This window comes from Molothrus ater, chromosome 18, assembly GCF_012460135.2.
Source record: "Molothrus ater isolate BHLD 08-10-18 breed brown headed cowbird chromosome 18, BPBGC_Mater_1.1, whole genome shotgun sequence".
In the NCBI taxonomy this organism is placed as follows: domain Eukaryota; kingdom Metazoa; phylum Chordata; class Aves; order Passeriformes; family Icteridae; genus Molothrus; species Molothrus ater.
This window is the reverse complement of record NC_050495.2, coordinates 8114920-8134934: the sequence shown is the minus strand read 5'-3', so window position 1 is coordinate 8134934 and position 20015 is coordinate 8114920. Positions and strand designations below refer to the sequence as shown.

General features: G+C 49.2%; 1 protein-coding gene across 1 annotated transcript in view; it reads right to left on the bottom strand.

The window, feature by feature from the left end:
- Positions 1-11295: 11295 nt before the first annotated feature.
- The window catches only part of PPIL2 (peptidylprolyl isomerase like 2), a 68136-nt gene continuing 59416 nt past the window's right edge, over positions 11296-20015 (bottom strand). Inside the window, exons 17-20 of the mRNA XM_036393486.1 lie at positions 15129-15201; positions 14926-14988; positions 14306-14445; positions 11296-12661 (exon numbers count right to left, since the gene is read on the bottom strand). Coding sequence (XP_036249379.1) covers positions 12568-12661; positions 14306-14445; positions 14926-14988; positions 15129-15201 — 370 coding nt within the window. The 3' untranslated portion in view covers positions 11296-12567. The remainder of the gene's footprint in view (positions 12662-14305; positions 14446-14925; positions 14989-15128; positions 15202-20015) is intronic.

Below are 20015 nucleotides of genomic sequence, written 5' to 3'. Positions count from 1 at the left end.
GCACTGTACAAATGCAAACCCATTGCTGCAGCACCCTCGGGCACGGCTGAGCTCGCGCAGGGGGTGTTACCGAGGCAATGGGCTGCTAAATCTCCTCCTGCCACGGGAGCTCCAGAGGCTCCCTGCGGCCCACGGTGATATTTAGACACTGAGGCGCTGCTGGAGAGATCCAGCTCCCGCAGGGGCTCGGCTGGAGGATGCTGTGGGGTCAGTGGGGGCCTGTCCTGGTGCTCAGCAGTGTCGTGACTGCTCATGGAGGGGATGCTGCAGCTGAGCCCCACCTGAGGATTTGCCTCGGTGGTTCCTGGTCCGTGGGGCCGTGCCATGCAGCTCAGTGTCCCTGCCAAGTTGGAAGAGGATGCCAAGGGGCAGGCAGGCAATGGGGAGCTCAGGCTGGTGGGCAGTGCTTTCTGTGCCCCAGGGCTTGTTATCCAAAGGCTAATGCAAATGAGCCTGCAAATGGGCAGACATGGGACTGGCATCATAATTCACCCCACAGCATGGGTCCTGCTGGCTGAAATCCTGAGCACTGTGGCCAAGAGAAGAGTCCCCACCTTGCTCAGCTGCCCATCCTGTCCTGAGCAGACCCACGGGGGTGTGGAGCCATCACGTCCTGGGCTCAGTGCTGTCAGCACAGGGCAGTGACTCATTCTGCCACTTGGGACTCTGGGTGTGGATGCCTCACTCACGTCTCATCTTGGCAGCAGCAGCTTCTCCTACTCAAGGGCTTTTGCTGCTGCCCAGCACGGCACAGGGTGGTGGCCAAGCACACATGGGCCTAGTCTGCTGCTCTGCATCTGATCACATCAGGCTACAAACCTGCATTAAAGATACCTGCCTCATCCCTTGGTTTCCTAGAAATGTAGCAGCTGGCCTGGCAAGCAGACACCCAGCCCATAAGGCCAGTTAAATCATCAAGCAGTGACCATTACACAGAGATTTGCATGACGAAGCTTTTGCAGCTATGCAGAGGGTGGGGGGAGTGTTTTCAATCTTTGCTTTTCCCATTTGCACTATGGATTCAAAAGAACAGCGAGGTGGGACACAGCCTGCACACACAGGTGGGGTGTTGGAGCTGTGTCCAGCTGCTGGAGCCCAGGGGCTGCCTTGCCTGTGACCAGCAGTGCCTGGGCACAGCTCCCTGGCTGCTGGGCACTACCCAGAGCAGCAGGTGATGGAGCTGGGAGCTCCTGCTGGAAAGTCAGCAGGGACATGCACTGCTGAGCACTGCGCTGGGCCTGTTCGATGCTCAGGCTCCTGGTGTTGAAAGCAGAACTTATTTCAGTGCAATGAACATAATGTGAGATGCAGCTGCAGCAATGGGACATGGGCAGCATGCCCAGCTGTCCTTCTCAGGGGACGGGAGCCCCCCAAGACTTTTTCCAACCTTTCCTTTGCATCTTTTGGATTTTCTCTTTATCCTTTTTTCCCTCCTCTCTCTTTTCTTTTTCTCTTTCTTCCTCCTTTACTCTCTTCTCCTTTTCTGCTGTGCCACAATCAGACAAAGCTCTTCCTTTCTGCTGTGCCACAATCAGACAAAGCCTGACAGCCAGGAGCAGTTACTGGCTTTGTGAGCTGCTCATGTCCAGCAATACCATGGCCTGACTATGCTGGCTGGGACAGAATTCCTTCCTGAGGGCAGGATTGGTGCTGGTGCCTAGGAGGGAGCTGAGCTGGTTCAAGATGGAACATCCTATCCCTCTGCCCACACGAGCTGCTGTCCTGGCGCCTGTTTGTGAGCATTAACACACCATGGTTTTGCCACTCCAAAACCCCAGGAGTTGTAACAAGAGCCAGGGCTTCACCCAACACTGTCCGTGTGAAGGGCTTCATGGAAACTTCTCTGGTTTCTGCACGTCAGCTCTGAAAACCAAGCTCATCTCCTCCAAGCCAGGCAGCAGGTCCCACACTTGAATTCTGTCCAAGAGGCGAGGGCAGCAGCCAGGCTGCGCGAGGATCTCCAGCCCTCACATCACAGGTCAGTGAGATCTGTCCTGGGCAGCAGCAGCAATATCAGTAGCAATATCTCCTCCCCACTTCTTTCCCCGTTTTCCTCTTTTTTTCCCACGTTTACATGAAGCTGAGCTACACAAATACAAATACAGTGTCCCTTCAGACACTGGACAGAGAAGTGAAGATTGCTGCTGTTCTTCCAGGGAAATCTCCCTGTGGTCAGCACCAGGCACAGACAGAGACCTGAGGACTGTGCCTCTGCTCCCCATTCCTCAGTACTCTGCCACTACCTCCAACTGTGTCCCTTTTGTACGAGCTCTGAGTAGCTCTGGTTTGGATCTGCGGTTGCTCCAGTGGCCTTGTTGCTCTGTGGGATGGATTTTAAGGGAAGGTGAAAGTGTGGCAGGGGTGTGGAGGTGGCAGAGCTGGACCCTGGGCTGAATGAAGCTCAGGCTGGCACCGATTCCTCAACAGAGCAGCTGTGCTCTGTGAGCAGGGTGTGTGCCAGCCCCCTCCCTTGGAAAAAACACATGGATGCTAAAAAAACCCAACAGGCCAAGCTCTAGTAACATGCAAATTGTTTTGTGAGAGATTAATTGCTCCAATAGACTCCAGGCACTGTGCTGAGCTGGATATTTAACCTACTCTGTTAAGTTATTTTAGTTATTTTTTTAAGACAGGAACATTACAAATTGGAGCAGAGGGTTCCACTTCCAAGAGTCCAACCCCAGAGTTGTGGGGTGCAGCCTGGTGTGGGTCTGGGGAGCACCCTGCCCCCAAGACATGGGTGATGGCAGAATGTGAGACCCTTCATCTCAATGCTGGGCAGAAATGCCGTGTATTGACTGATCAACTCACCCCTGAGCATCTGCCACCTCCTGGCAGGGCTGCTGAAGGCCCCCTGCCCCCACCAAAGGCCCTTTGCCAGGCCCAGCAGTGCTCTGGGTGGTTTCCTTTCTGGAAAGGGCTCAGGTGCCGCCCAGAGCACGGGAGGGTTTTGCTGACCCTGCAGCCTGTAATCTTACTCCTGGACTTGAGACACCTCTTGGCCCCGTTCCCCGCTCCTCTGTCCCCAGGACGGGCTGTAATCATCTCTTGGCAGGACAGCCCTGACCTGAGCAGTCCGGCTCCCAGCAGATTTCCCCAGCCTTGCCAAGTGTTTGCAAAAATACCCAGTGATTTATTCTCGACAGCTCAGCTGAACGAAGAAAAAAGCACATTGCTCTTTACATCTATTCTTAATTTTGTTGTTTTTCCTTATAACAGAGGTTGCCAATAATAATACAGCAGGAACAGCTCCTGGCCCCAATCCTGACAGCTCTGTACCCTTTTCTGTGCCAAGTGCCAGCCTGGTTTCTTGCCAGCCCAGTGTCTGCTGACAGTGTCCGGCAGCGACGTGGGCGTGATAGCGAGGGCAGTCCGTGCTCCCTCAGCCCCGGCTTGCCATGGGAATGGCAGGTGACACCCAGCCCTTTGCTGCCACTTACAGTCACTGCGAGGTGACAGCTGACAGCCCTCCCCTCACCCCCCATCCCCCCAAACTGCTGGTTATGGAAATACGGCCGGATGAAATGGAAAACCAACAGAGACAGACAAGGCAGGGAGCACTGACTACGCCCTTGCCAGACCGGACCTGGGAAAAGCCTCACTGTGACTGGCAAAAGAGAAACCAGGAACATTAGCCCTGGCAAGGTGGGGTGGGTGGTGTTACTGTTTCCTTGTCTGCATTGGGAGTGGGGCTGGCAAAGGAACCGAGCTCTGTGTCCCACCCCACAGACCCAGTGGGGATAAGCACGCTGTTTGCCTGGGAGGGGGAAATACATCAGTGCCTTAAAATGTGACCCTCCAGGTTATTCACTATGTAAATATATGCTCTTAACTAATCAAAGCTGTAAAACTCAGTTGACGTCTTCCTTGTGTCCCTGCCTGCCTCCTCCCAGAGCTCCACAAGGTCTGCAGCCACAAAAAGAATGAAAAATGTGCTTATTCAGCTGAGACCCTGGGAGCACTGAGGACATGGAGACAGCCCACGACTGACAGATATGGAGCAGGATGGAGAAAGCAGGATTGTTGCCTGGGATGAGGCTGGCATTGGCAAATAGGACAGGGAAGGTCCAGCCATGCTCCCACTAGCTGGGATGCTGCAGGACCTGGACACAGCGCCTCCATTGCTGGACAAAGAAAAGCTGCTTCCCTGTGACTGTTGAAGACTGGGAATCCCGTTCACAATCAGCCCCTTTCCCAGGCATCCCTACCTCCCACCTGCCCTTCCCGGGGGTGGCCAAGGGGCTTGAGCCCCATTTCCATGTTTCCTGGGGAGAGGCAAGAGGGCTGACCCCTGCATCCCACCTCTGGGACGGCCGAGCCCTCCTCCCCCCGCAAGGCCTGGGCTCCCCCCCCCCCCGCCGCCTCCTGCCGCGGCCTGGCACACAGACCAGCTGCAGAGCCGGGCTGTGCAACAGCTAAACACTGGGAATCTGGGCAGCTGCCAGGGACTTTGATCCCCAGCCACAAAACCCTCCTCCACAAGCTGCCTTCTCTTGCGAAATAACCTCCTGGGGGGGCTGAGCTGGCGTGTGCTTCCCCTGGGACCTTTGCAGCCCCAAAAAGGGAGTTTGTCTGGTCAGCAGCCTCACCCTGCAGTGATGCAGTTCCATTCCAGTGCCTGTGCCAGTGGTGGAACTGGGCAGACGTGTGTGGCACCAAATGCATTTACCTTGGACTGCTCCCAAGCACTGCTGTGCTTCTCCCTGGTACATCTGCACATTCCAGTCCCAGCAAGGCCAGCTGAAAACCTTCCCAGCTGGGAAACCCCAGGCAGAGGGTATGTGCCTACTTTGGCACTCAGCCTCTTCTTCCAGAGGTGCCCAGTGGGGCAGGACAGGCAGCACCGTGGGGCACTGGAATCCTGATCCTGCACTGCAGGCTGGGTGGTTGGTACAAAGTTATCAGAAGTGGATGATAGTGACTGCCTTAAAACATTCTTAAAGTTTTTTAAAATATTTTTTTCCAATTTCTTTTTCTTCCCAGGGGTGGTCAGCAGCCACAGCCCACCCTGGCTCATGGTGGACAATGCTGAGCATCTGGGTACAAGCTTTGGGCTGTGCAACATCAGCCTGGCCAGGTGTGACAGAGCCACAGATGCCTTCTGCTAAAGGGCTGACTGAGCCACTGATAAACAACTTGTTTTTCCCATTTTTGCTGTCTTTCTTCCAATGCCAGCATCGTCCAGAATGCTGGTGGAGAGGGGTCTTTTACATTATTTAAAGGCAAGCATGAGAAATTGAGAGATTTTTTAGTGAATGACAGACTGCAGCTTGATCAAATCAAGGTGAAACAGGGTCTACACAAATAGGGATGTTGAAAAAGATGGCAGAAGAACATTTGGGGCTTCTCATATGAGAAAGCCCCCTATGCAGCAGATAAACCCTCTCCCATGGGCCAAAATGCTGCCAGATGGACACTGGCATTGCAGTCACAGCCAGCCCTGCTGTGAGCTGCTTTTATTTCACTATTCTGTAGTTAAACCCAGGTTTTCCCCATCCTTGTTTGTCACTTTTATGAGCTTTTCTGCTCCTTTACTTCTAAGTAGGCACAGCCTTATATCTCGCACCCATGGACACAATGTGTCAGTGAGACACCTCTGCTTTTTGTCCTGGGACTGCCTCAATCTGCCACCACATCCTGACCATGCTCTGGGCCTGAGAAGGTTAGGGCATCAGCCTTTAACAGCCCTCCAGTGTCACCAGCTGTGGCTCCCCAAGCCCAGCAATAACTTGGAATGTTTTCCTGCTCTCCCAAGAAACCTGAGGGACTTCCAGTGCCCTCCTCCCAGTCTCCCTGCAGTTGGACTCCAGCACACACACTCTTGGTCACACCTGGATTTATGATTTTGCAGACCTGAGCTGTCACCCTCCAGGTCAAGCGCTTCACCTGCAGCACCCTCCTGGGTCTCCTGGTGTTCCAGGAGCTGCTGCAACTCCTGGAGCTGGCTGGGACCAAGGGCAGCTCAGTGTATTGGTCCTGAGCAGTGCAGATCACTGCTGGGGCTGTTGCTGCTGCTCAGCAGCGTGGGAGAATTTCCTTTCTTTACGAGCCAGAGTGCTGTACTTTCCTGCCCCCCACAAGGTTCCCATGGATTGGGGTGAAATCAGGGATTGGCTCCATGTCAGCCCCTGCACAGTGCCTGGGAGTGATACAGGCCTGGTTCTGGTCCCAGTGGAGGGGATGGACGCAGCAGCAGCAGCAGCACCAGTTCACCCTCCTGCCAGACCAACCTGGGTCGTGGCATGCAACAGCTCCACAGAGGGGGCATGGACATGGTACCCAACACTTTGTCCAGAGAACAGAACTTTTTTTAACCTCTCAAATTAAAAAAAAAAAAAAAAAAAAGTCCTAAACCCAAACAGTTTTTTTAAGGAAAACCAAAGATTAGAAACACTGTAAGCAGTGGAGACAAAACACCAAAAATAGCATCCGAAGTTTCCTCCGCGCACTCTCCCTGCAGGCAGCCTGCACTATATTTGTCTTCACTTGCCATTTCTGCTGCAATCAATTTGCAATGGCCGCTGGCGAGGAACCCATCTATTAAAAGCTCAGCTGAGATCTGTGGTGAAGATGTCTCCAATAAAAAAAATGTGGCCATTCATTAAGAAAAACAAACAAAGCAGTGTCCCTCTCTGCAGACCTTCCCGTTCCCAACAAAATCCACTAAAACCATCCCTGGCCATGCTGTCTGGGCTTGGGAGCAGCTGTGGAAGCCCAGTGCGGGTTTCCTTCCACGCAGGGAGGGATTTGCTCTGCAGCTGCTCCGAGGCTTGGAAGGAAGCACTCGGTGTTTGCTGCCTGTTGTGCTTTATCTCTGCGATTTGCTGCAGGCCACCCTGGGGAGGCGGATTCCTCCCGGGTCAATTGCTTTTATCACAAAACAAATGTTTTCTATCATCCCTTTCATCCTGGGATGAAAGTGCAGCAAGGAATCACACGCTTTCTGCACTGCCTTGGTGGGCTGTGCTGCCGGGTGCTCCTCTCTCCCCACAGAAATGAGGAAGGAGGGACAGGGAAGGCAAACAGGAGCCTGGAGTAATTCCTGCCTTTGCCTAAAAAATAACCCATGGGGCTGCCTAAAAAATGACCCCACAGGACTCCCTAGGGACACACGGCTCTGCCCCCAGGTTCCTTCCCAAAAGCATCGTGGCCAGTGCTGACACCAAACTGGTTTCTCCCAGAGCCAGGCACTGGCTGGGGCCTGTCTGACCCCTCCACTCATGAACAGGACACTGAGGGAGGCAGGAGAGTTTGAGGAGGCCAGAGCCCAGGCAGCCAAACACAACAGTGGCTGCAGGGGGATACAATTGCTGCCTATAAATAGTGCTGGGAAGCAAACATTAGGGAGGCAAAAAAGCTATTCAAGCTAGAGGACAATGTTGGCACTAAAGCAAATAGATATAATTAGCCATTAATAAATGAAGGCCAAAGATTAGGGAAAGTATCTAATATCAGAAAAGTGAGAGCTGGGAAGGCTTTCCAGGGGGAAGGACAGAGGAGACCATGACCAGCTTTTATAATAGGCTGTAGCTATTTTTTAAAAGCCATTAAGTTATGAGTTGTCAAACCAAGCCTGCTGTGATTGCTGATGAGCCTTTTTTTTCTGTATAAAAGGGAAAATTTGCCCTCTTTGTGACGTCAGGAATGGTAGAGGGGCCTAGGAAGCTGCCCTGATCCCCACTCTGCTTCCTCTTCCCTTGGTCAGATCGATCAACCCCAGCCCCTTCCGGAGCCCTCTGTGCCTTCTCTACGCCTCACAATGCAGTGAAGCCCTACAGCCCTTCTCCAAACGTGCCTGGAGAGATGCTTTAACCTCTGAAAGCTCCACAACAATGCTGGAGTGGGCAGGTCCTGGTCTTGTGCCATGGGCTTGCCCCAGCCTGGGGATGTGGGGCTGGGGAGGGTTTTTCTCACCACAGTTGAGGCATCGTGCTGGCAGCAGCAGCTCCTGCCAGCCTGTCCTGCGGTGGCCAGCCAAGGGCTGCCATGGCTGACAAGGCAAGTGGATGCAGGGACTCGTGCCTGCCTTGTGCCCACACCAGCCCTTCACACTGGCCCCAGTGCCACAATTCCTGTCCCTGCACTGTTCCCCTGGAAAAACCCAGACTGGACACCCCCAGGATGCCTCCACAGGAACTCCAACGTCCCTGGCCATTGTGGCAGGGCCATAGTTTGGATGATCAGGGGTTGCTCTGTGCTGCTCCAGCAGAAACCTCAGAAGACTCAACTCACCAGTGGTAAGAGGGCCCCTGTTACCTGAGCCAGCCAGCTGCTGCCATGGCTTTGCTTTACTTTGCAACCAGGGGAACTGCAGGAGTCATTTTCCCTTGAAGCTCTCACAGGGAATCAGGTGCCTTTTCTGGAACATACATTTTAGCCAAGGAGCCATTATTGGCTGAGTGTCTGTATGGGTACCGTAGTGACAGAGATGGTTCCTCCTCGGTTGCTATTTCCAGAGAATGAAGTCACCGGGCTGCAGCGCCTGAGCTCCCTGGAGGCTGAGTCAGTGCCGGCCCTGCCGAGGCTCCGTGCGCGGCCCCCACTCCTCAGCAGCCCCCCAGGGTCGGTGGCCCGTGGCTGAGGGCTTCAGGCACTGATTCAAAATGGCGTCCGGCCAACCCCACACGGCTTCACCGCGGGGGCTCCGCTGGCCTCAGCTCTCCCGCCATCGTCCCGCCACCACCAGCTCTGTCCCGAACAGCTGGGCGTGTCCCTCCCGGACCATGGCTCTGGCCCCTTCCCCACAGTGCCAGCACAGGCCGGTTAAATCCTCCACAAGGCTGTGATAACAAATACACTTCCCAAAGAAAGAGAGGAAGTGAGAGCTGCCCGGCCGCGCCGCCGGGCTGTAACCCGGCCGGGCCCGGCGCTGCCGCCTCTTCCTGTGCCGTCTGAGGGGGTTTGTTTGCCTCCTCCAAAGCAAACAGAATGGAAACTCGGGGGGTGTTTTGGCACATCCCCTCCTCTTGCTTATAGAAGATGCTTCCTGTGCCAGCTTTCCAACATCCTGTTCCTTCCAAGCGTTGCTGGCCATCGGTGGCACGGGGATCCCAGAAGTATTTGATACTTAGAACCCAGGTTTATCCGCCAGCTGCTCCCTCCACCTGCAGGGCGGCCGCGGCCGTGCCTGTGACTCTGCCAACAGCTGAGGTGACTCGCAGCCCGTGCTGGGCTCAGCTGTGTCTTAAAAGGGATGGAAGGAAAAGCAGGATTTCCTTGGAGACCTTCAAACACAGTTTGACTTCTCACAGTTTGTGGCCCCACATGAGATGGGAACCACCATGATCAACCATGTGATGCTGAAGCAGAGCAACTGGTAGTCTGAACTCCTGGGCTGCAGCCATTCAAACCAGCAGGGAACTGGCAAAATTAAACCAAACAATAATATTTTTGGCTTTTTCTCTTGGTAAATATGGTAACAGAGTTGCAGCTACTTGGCTTGAAAAACTGTTCAATCTGTGCTGTTTCTCACACAGACAATACTTTTTCCCTTGAGGGGCCAGGCTGAATTCATGCCAGAAAAAGCAGAGGTGAAGAGCTGAGTCCCCCGTGAGCCTCCTCTTTGTATATGGAAACAATTGGCCCCGGCTGCCAGCCCCACCACACACCACAGCCTTCTCAAGGGTGTTTTGATCTCTGCCATGGTGCCAGATCTCAGGAAACAATTAATTCACTGGTCACCCAGTGCCTTTCAGCAGAACAACTCAGGTATGGAGCAGTGCAAAGTGCGAAAGGGCTGGTGTTATTCTAGTCAAGGCCCGACAAAAGTTTCTTCAGCCCCTGGTTAAAATCCTACTTTTTCTCTCTAAGCACATTTACTGGAAAAGTGTCAAAGAATGTAAAAATGTGCTTACAAACAGCACAGTGGTTCCCAGGAGTGAGTTCCTATAGTCAGGCTGCACAATTCTTGCTGATCCCTCTGGCCATAGCAGGAGCTGGCTGGGTATTCCCTTAACACACCATTTTTGCTGGAGAACCAAGTGATGAAAGGGAAAAAAAGATTTCAGTACAGTCTCCATCCTCTCCTTTCCTGGCTCAGGTAGTGGAAATCGCAAGTCACCCTGCAAAGAGCCAGATTTTGCAAAAAGGAGGGATACAGCCCACTGCCTTGCTCTCTGTGCCCCTGCCATCTTTCAGAGAAGAGCTTGTGTCACACTGGCCCTGTGGATTCCAATCACTGGAAGAGAAGTTGAAATTAAAAAGAAATTTACTTGAACACACAAAATTAGGCGTGTGGGAGGGATCAGAGGTAGGGCTCTGCAGGACAGAACTTCACTGCAGGGTCTGGCTGTGGTGGAACAGTGTTGGCCCCACAGAGGTCTCCTGAGTGTCTGGCTGCTGACTCAACACTGGGCACTGGCCAAACCCTTGGGCCACAGCAGCACCCTGGGGATGGGCCAGAGCCAGTGTCCCCCAGCCTGAGAGCCACTGACTGCAGCTGGGAATACCAGCCAGCCAGAGACCTGGATCCAGATCCAGAGGTGAACCATGGCTGGAAAGCTTCACCCCTGCTTGGAGCAAAACTGTAAGGGTCACACTCAGCCCTTCCTAGAAGCCAGGAAATCGTTCTTTCTTTCGTGTCCGATGTCAGGGTGGGAAATGGCGAGCACAGGGGCAGGGCAAAGGCAGTGCCTGGAAGGGCAGCAGTCCCTCTGCACTGTGAACAGCAGTGCCCCTTCGGGGACTGAAGTGAGCTCTAACAAAAAGCTGGAAGAGAACAGGAAAGTGGGCAGTTATCTCTACAGCCTGCTGCCCCTCGATCAATCTGCAGCAAGGACTTGCTGAAATGGGAGCCCTTGTCACACCTCTGCTGCCTTCCTTGTAATCAAAAATCTCCTTCCTTTCATAATAATCTCCATTTTAATCTAGTACAAAACCAGCATTTTATCCTTATGGATTAATGAAATTGCCTATCCCAGATGTAGCAATGCTGTGAACTTGACTACTCAAAGGTGTGTTGAAGTATGCTGAGTTAGGTAAAGGGGATCAATAACATTTTATCATGAAAGGGCTCCAATAAGACAGAAGAAACTCAGCTTTAGGAAAGTACCATCAAATCCCCTGTTCCAGTAATCAAATGTGTTATTTCAAACTTAGATGTTTGCAAAACAAACTCCCCCTATTATTCTTTCAAATTAGTTTGAACTTCCTATAATTTAACAAAGATGTGATCATATCCGCAGAGATCCCAGAATTCCTTATGAGCATCTTAAAAAGCAGGAATGAATCATTTCCTTGTAAAACAATCAAGTTTGCAGTGCTGTGATCTTGGAAATAACAGTTGAACAGTCAAAGTCAAGCACTCAAAAGAAAATAAAAGCATTTAATGCAAAATATTTCCAAAAGTTTTTACAGCAATTTCCTATAAATGGAGTCTTTTCTTAAAGAATGAAACCACTGATACAAATGTATTCTTCCAAAGGGGATTACAAAATTTTCTCCTCAGCCACACAGGAGGTAGAGAGGGCATTTCTCTTATCTGAAAACACCTAAGATGAACTGAAAAGTTATATTCAGGATCTAGCCTGCTATGTCTAAGTTATGGTAACACATAGATTCTTTGGGATTAAAACTTCACAGGCTGATATATCTTTACCCCATAGGGCCTTTATTAAGATTCCTAATAATTTGTGGTTATGTAATGGAAATATCTGAGATGCCTGTCAGCTACGTTATGTGGTTTTTCCTAATGATGGGAAGCCTGACATTGGAGCAGACTATGGGGTGTTTTACCCTGCACAGACCAGGCTTTAGGGATGGGTGTTAAAAAAAACAAACAGAAGAGTTGTTTTTATTCCTGCTCAGTTGCTCAAGGCTGTAGTTTCTGGCACCTGAGGGCAGGTGTGAACTGGTGCATCCTGACACCTCTGGCTGTCCACTGGCTCAGGGAAGGGCAGCCACTGGGAGGAGTAAGTGGTGCAGCTGCCCTGGGCTCCCCATGTAGATTTGCAGCTTCCCAGGCTGTTGGAGGCTTTAACGGGTACATAGAGGGCTCATTTGGAGTGAGCAAGGCCCTTCAGATGACAGCAGTCAGTCCAGACAAAATTGGTCCTTGTTGAGAAGCAGCAGGAGGCAGCTGGAAGGTAAGGGCAGGACAGGCTGGAGCCCTTCCACAGAGCTCTCCAGCAGCACAGGAGCTTCCCAGCACTTGAATTCATTCCCTCCCTTGGCACACTTGGCTGGTCTGGGAACGATTACCTGTAAAAGGAGCTCTTTCACCACTGTAGCTGTTCGCTGCAGTAGTGCCCTGCAAGGCTGGGCTCTGCCTGGGCTGCTGCCAGCCAAGCAGAGAAAGGCTCCAGCTGATCCCTGGGGAGCTGGGCTGCCTGCTCCCTGCTTTGCAAAACAACAACAAAACAGCCTTCGAGGAAGATGCAGTGGGGGAATGTGCTCTCTAGAAAACAAAGCCACATTAACCAGCCTCAACAAAGCAGCAGTTTTCTCTGCCAGTGGAAGGGCAGGCTGGTGCCTTCCCTCCCCAGGACAGACTGGCTTTTGGGCTCTCTGGGGCCACGTGGGAGGCTCCTGTTTGCGCTGTGCTGCTCCAGTGCTGGGCTCCCCATGCTGCTACCAGGAGCTGAAGTCCCCGAAGCCTGTGCTCTTCTTCTCTTTCTTCACAGCTGTGCTGGTTGAAGGCCCATCATCCTCCACACTGCGCTTCCTGCAGCCAGAATGAAAACAACTCTGAGGGAGTCTTTACTGCCAGTGGGACCAGGGCAGCTTGGATGCCTGTTCTGCCTCTTCTCTCCCAGCACCAGCTATACTGGAGCCAGCCCATCCCTTGTCAACTAGACAGGAGTGCAAGCTCCATGCCAGCATGGCTTGGGGGTCTTTGCCAGGCCCAAAAAGAGGGAGCATGAGTCCATTGGGATGGTTTAAATCAGGCTTTGAGCACTCCCAGGAATGTGTTCAAAGCATACAAAGTTCTCCAGGCCAGAGCTGAAGATTTAACAGCTGTACCTTTTAGCATGGTCAAGAGAACATGAGCCATGAGTTTTCCCACAGCTTCTCACCTGCACTTGTGGCAGCAAAAGGATTTACAGGGAATTAGGTATAAAGCAGCTGGGAGAGCTCTTCCAATCTTTCCTGCTTCTTGAACCCAGCCTGTTGCAGTTGCTGCTGTTATCATCAGCCTCTCTTGAGCAGAGCTTGCAACCCCAGGGAATGCTGTGCCACCAGCTCATGGGCTGTAGTTTTATTGTCAGATATCAGTAGCTGATAGGGAGAACACCAAACTCTAAATCTGCCAGAGCAGGCTGCAATGTCTGAAGGTCCTTTCTATACTACCTGGTCCTTTCCACAGAGCCACAACTGCTGGATTTCCTCTGTAAATAAGAGTGCAGTGTGTCAGCAGTTTTAAGCTGGACATAGTATTTTAAGGGACACACAATATTGTGCAACTGAAAAATTTCACTGACACACTGAACTGACCTACCTGAGCTAACGTATTTCTGTTCTCACAGTTATGCAAATGCCTGTGAGTCACAGAGGCACACACAGGCTGATTAAATGGCTGCCCAGATCTGTGTATGCATAAATACAGGCCTTTATGTAGCAGACAGACAACAGCATTTTTGCAAATGCTTTCAGAGAAGTCTGCTAAAAATCAAGTGGAAGGCATTTATTTTAATTTTTCCAAAACACATGCTAAGCTGCTGCTCAGCCAGGATTCTGTGCTGTCCTTATGAAAGAAAGCAGTGCTGCCAATCCTGACAGGGGTTCAAAGGGTGCCTGGGAGAGGATGCTTTAGGATAAGCCTGTCCAACCAGCCAGGTACCCTGGAGCTACTCAGCTGCCCTGTGCTCTCACAGCAAGCCTGGGAGCCTGCTCCCCTTTCCAGCCATTTCAGCTGTGCTGGTACAGCTGCTTGTGTGGCTGAACAGGGAACCAGAGCAGCAAACTGATGGGGGCCTGGGGCAGCTACTCTGTGCAGGGCAGAAGTTGCTAAAAGAGAAACGTCTGTGGGACCATGGCCTTCAGAAATAGCTTCAGAAAAGGAAGAGGATAAAAGATGGTGTAGAAGTGACACAGCACAGTTCCTTAAAGACTTCTGAGTTCTGGAAATGTATCTACAGTTCTGAAGTCAGCAAATGCTTTTAAAGACCAGCTTGGTCATGTTCAAAGGCTAAAAGAGAAGCTCAGTTAATGTGTGACCTTGAAAAACAACAGAAGTGAAGTAAACTCTTGACTGTTAGGACTACATGAGGGTGTCTGAACATCTGAACAATGGCACTGGACAGGGCCAGCATCCAGCAGGAAAGGCACCTAAAATATTCAGCAAAAATCAGAAGGACAGGGAACTCACGCTGCAGCCATGTTGATGTATTTTCCAATCCCCTGCCGGTAAGTTTTAGGTGTCTGAACCTCTTTCTTTGGTGGGACCACTTCAGCTTTTATTTTGGCTGCTTCTTCTTCCTGCTGGAACTTCTCTCTTTCAGCAGCGACCTGTGGGAAGCAAAGGGTGCAATCTGTTGCAAGAGATAGTGCAAAATAAGGAGAAAATGTCTACAATTCTTTGAAGCTTTAAAGAACTCTAAACCAGCAATCAGCACTGCTGAGATTACAGGGCAGGCTTTAGGAGACAGCCCTCAAGGGCCACTACAAACAGGCTCTCTGCAGCCATTATAGCAAAACTCTTTCTCACCTGCAGCCACCTACAGTTACTTGAGGCATTTGAAAGGAACCCATCAGAAGCCTGATGGACTGGGAGCTGTGCCAGACTCAGTTACAAGAGTAACTCTCCACTGAAGGAGTGACTGGGATCCTGGCAAAAAGGTAATGTTGAATGGCAGCTGCTTAATCTTAGCTGGCAACCAGATGGACCAGGGAGCTGCCCATGTGCAAAGACAAGACATTAAGTTGTAAAATTCTCTCCAGAAAAGCTTTGGCCTTTCAAAAAAACCTCAACCAACCAAGCAACCTCACCTGTGCATCTGCCTCTTCATAGGGATCAACAAAAACGGTCGTTGTCTCAATTCTTATTTCTTCCTGGAAGCAGAAGAGAAGAACAGTTATTCCATCTGCTGATTAAGTTGTGCCATCTCCCCCTCTTTTTGTTCCAAGAAGTGTCAGCAGAGTGACCAGCACTGCCATGTGAGGCCACTGCCCCCAGTGCTTCACACACACACCTTGGGACGGTCTGTTTTTGGGTCACTTTCCACATTCTCCATTGCAGTCAGAGTTTCAAAGCCACCAACCACCCTAAAAGAGGAAAGACATGTTATTCAATTGTCACAACATACTCAAAATATTCCTACATCCTAACCTTTAATATATCTCATTTATGTCCATTACTCTAGCAGAGTTTTAAATCATCATGTTTGGGGGGAGAGGAGTCAGCAAACTGTGTTTGGAAGACCTAAATAATGTCATTCAGTGTGGAAGATAAGCATGTTTTCCTCAAATATGGGATTTGAATTTAAAATTAAACAGAACATGGAAAAGCCCAACACTCAGAGGCAAAGCGAAGCCCAAAACCTGGAAGCCACATAAACCAGCCAGATGAAGAACAAGTCTTTTCTTCTTCTTTGTTTTCAAGAGTATATGAGACCTAAGAGTATTATCAGGAAGAGAATGGTAACTACAGCACAGGAGAGCAGTGGCAGAGCTGTCTGCACTCATACCACTAACACAGAGCACAGGATTCCTCCAGAAGAAAGCAGAAGAAACTCTGCTTTCATATCAAAGAAATAAGCAATGCCTTGACCAAAAACATGACTGTGAGCTCATGAGGGCTCTGGGAAGGCAGCAGAGCATCAAGTCACAGCCACAGGGTAAGGTCAGGACACTTCTCAAAGCAGTTTTCACCTAGCAGGGCCTTAGATCCCTGGCTTCTCACTTTTCAAGTCAACATATCCAAACACTTGCTTGAAAATATTTAAGGCTGAAGGCTTTCTGGACTGTTACATGTTTATTTTCAAAAAAAGTGTGGAACAATGGGAACATTCTAGAAAAGCATATTTAGAAAGGATAAATGGGGAAACCCAGATAATTATAATCCTGTCATCCTGTCATTTATCCCAGCAAAATAATGGAATAGCGGAGACAGGACATGATTAAGAAAGAAAGGAAATAAGTAACAGCAATCAACAAGGTTTTGTGGAAAACAGTGTCTGTCAAACAACCTTCTATCTTTGAGACAACAGATGTGGCTAACAGGGATAACAGTGTCCACAGAACAGACTTCTGGAAGGCGGCTGATATTTTGATTGAGGAACCAGAATGCTATGAAGTGAATACAGTACACATGAAATAAAAAATTGGCTGACAGGTGTCAAAATCTAATTTTAAACAGGAACCACTGAGTCAGTATGTTTTCAGACGGGTCCTGCTGGGATCAGCTCTTGGTCCCAGGGTATTTAACACTTTTATCCACCTCATCATCTACAATTAAATTTGAAAACAGCTATTCTTAGAAGAGCAGTAAATAAAGAGGAAGACAGGCTGTTGATGCTGAGTGATCCAGATCCATTAGCAAAGCAGGCTGTAGCTGGACAACATCTGTTTTAATAGAGCCAAGCCACATGGCCAGGAACCAAAAATACAGCCCATACTAACAGCTGTGGGACAATGAGAAGCAGCTGTAATTCTCAAAAACACTGCTCCAGGAGCCAGGGAGTTTGGGGCCAGGAGATCAGCAGCAGGGGCAGGAATTCGCCACTGAAGAGTCCAGGGCTGCCCATGGGACAGGGCAAGCCAAGAGCCAGCAATCCCCCAGCTTCCACAGGGGGTAACTGTTTGAAGCCTGATTATTGCTGGGACTGCAGCACCAGCACAGGGAGGCTGGCAAGGGATGGGCAGATGAAAGGGAGGAAAATCAAATTAAATTAAGCTGGTGGGGAAAAAGGATAGCAAACTGGTGGAATATGTAGAGCATTTTATCACCTAACTCTGCTTTCATATCAAAGAAATAAGCAATTCCTTGACCAAAACGTGATATTCACAATTGCCTTTATATACTTTATACACTCATACCAGGGTATTTCCTCTCAAAGACACCTGTCCAGTCCCAGCATGGCAGAGTCTGCCTGACCAGCACCAGGAGAGGCCTCTGACTCTCCCCTGCCATGGTCTCAGCTGATGCAATGGAGAAATCACTTCCTACAGCACTCCCCAGTGCCCTCAGTGCCACCCTGTGGGCTGGGACAGGCTGTAACCCCAACCAACAGGACAGACCCCACCACAGAGTGACCTGAGATAGAGAGGGTGTCCTCACACCTGCCCCAGCACTGCTGTGCTTGCTCATGGTTCAGTGCTGCTCCAAAGTCCATTCCCCAAGGGCCTGCTGATATTCTGTAATAAGGCTGTGACTTTTAGGTTAAAAGCCAGGGATGCAGCCTAGAACAGCCTCAGTCATTTGTGACTGGAGGGAACAGACTGGGGGAGGCTGCACAGGGCTTGAGGACCTCGTATGAACTTTGGAAAGTTCATAACAAAAACTCAATTTTAAAATCTCTCTCCAGGCCAATATCAGATTGACTTATAATACTGGTGATTAACACCCAGCCCAAGGTATATTCACTGTATTTTAACTGCCCCAAAGGAAACTTCTGCTTTAATATCGGAGGATTTTCTAGCCAACAGCTCACTCATTATCTGCTTGTATGTTTTCATTTAATTAGGTTTCTGATAATTTGAAATGGCCAGGTCAGCTGTGCACTGGCAATCTCAGCTGAGTAATCCTTTAGCCCGTAGCTAGACCTCCCACAATATTAGCCCTAATGCATTTTACTGATGCTACCAGATCTTCAGTTGCTCTGTAATTAAACTTTATTGGTAATATTTTGTCACTTGCACATTTTGAAAGGCTGTGATAGACATGGCATTCACAGGTCATCAGTAAATGACCTAAATAGTCTATTTTGACATGACTGTTAAGGGCTAAGGGGGAAGAAGACAAAGTTGTTATGCCTGCAGAGCATGTCATTCTCTTTTCTTCTTCACTTCTTGTCTCTCAAATGGAAAATTGCTTCCTTTTCTCTCCCTTCCATTCTCCAACATTTTGCACAGAGTATCTCTGTGTACTACACTGTCAGCACAATCAGCTCTCAATATATGTTTTTGCCTTTATAAAGACACTGCTGTAATACTGATAAAAAATAAAAACTAATTTGAATACAAACCACCAGTTCAGAGGAGAGAGCTCTGAGCAGAGGGACAGGAAATAATCTACAAGTCACTTTTGTTCAGGGAGCACTTGGGAGCTTTGTCAAGGTCAGGCCTGGCTGAGGCTGGTATCTGACCACTAAAAATGAACATACAAAAGGACAAGGTCTGGTTGCAAACATCACCCAACCAGTAAAAACTGAACTACACACTAACCTGGCAGTCAGAGCTGGATGCAAAAGAAATTGAATATTCCAAACTGTGAAGGCTTTTGCAAGCTTTCCTCTGATCTAAGAGACAAGGTATACACAGGCCCTTGAAATATTACACGTTGTTATTGTTAAATCTCATGATGTTATTGCAGCACTAAAATCAGTTTGATGACATATAATGTGTCAAAGCCCATGCACTGGCATCCCTCATAGCAACTGCTCCTCAGTGAATGAGGAAACCAACACACCAGAGAAGTTTTTGGGATTCTTTGCCTGCCCAACAACACATATTTTGGGCCAAGAAAAAAGCCCATACAAATTTTATGTAGAAAAGATCATCAGATCAGTACATAAAAACATTTTAAAATCCTCTAAAGAGTGAGCCACTACTTAATATTATCGTAATATTCAAGGAAATCTGTACAAAATTTTCAGTAAAAGAAAATCCAGATTCCAGAAATTCAGACTCACATCCCTTTATAGTCTTTACACATGCTAAACGTGTGGCACAGACAGTGACTGTCCACACTGTGTTGTCTGGTCTCGTGCAATGTCACTTCTGCCAAGTTGGAAGCCAGCATGGCAGGGAGGGGAGAAGGGCATAAACAAGTTTAACCTTTTCCACTGCTTCTGGCTCTATTCCTTTTATAAGGTGTCATACATGCTTTGTCCTAAACTGGCTGAGGTTTAAGGTGGTGTTCAGATGACACCCTGCAGTGAAAAGGGTGACACTTTCAAGACACCATTCACGGCAGAACACCCAGTGGAACCGAGAGTTTGCTGTGTGCTTCCAGTAGATGTTGAACAGAGAAATTATGATCTCAGCTATATATTTAGCTCAGCAACCCTGAGACAGCTTGTATTTTTAGAGGAGCTTGATAAATGTTGCATTACATTTAAGCATGAACGACAAGGCAGGTACATTTATGGTATTTTTTTTCTGTTAGCATAGGAATGAAAACAAAAATGTGCCCCTACTCATGCAATTCTGTTTTCTTGAAAGCTGGCTGAATTAGCACTGGAAATCTTTGCATTTCACATTTAGATGTGTTATTAAAATCTTACTTCCTGTTAAGGCCTCTTTATGTAAAGCAGTAACCTTGCTTCAAAACCACTGCCAATGCCTTTGCATGATGAAGTGAAATATCCAGAGCAGGCTCTATCCATTTGCAATATGCCAATGAAGGTCTCAGTGTACTTTAGTTAGTGCTGCCCAAAGAAAACTGCATCTCCCCTGCAGACCCAGAGACAGATTCACATTCACATAGATTCACATTCACATGTGAATCTATTTCTCATACTTTTGTTTGGAAGAATTATAGGATACAAGATACAAGAACAGTATCTGGACTTTTTTTTAAAACAAGCTTTCAACTACAAACAGAAAACAGAAAGAAAAATTGCTCTTTCGTAAGCACATTCTGCCCCAAAGGTTATTTTTATAAAAAGGAGAACACACATTTATATACACACACAGAGGGAACAACACATACGTGCACAAACACGTACACTCAGGACAAAATGTTTTCTATGCATACACCCAATGCAGTGGAGTGAGCAATTCAAATGCACAACAAGAATGCAGCCAAAACATCTCCATCTCTCTGCTAGATAAGGGCTTCATCTAGCAGGCGAGAGACGGTAATAAAGGGTGATGAAAATAAAACAACTTGGAAAGAAGCTTATTGAAACTAGACT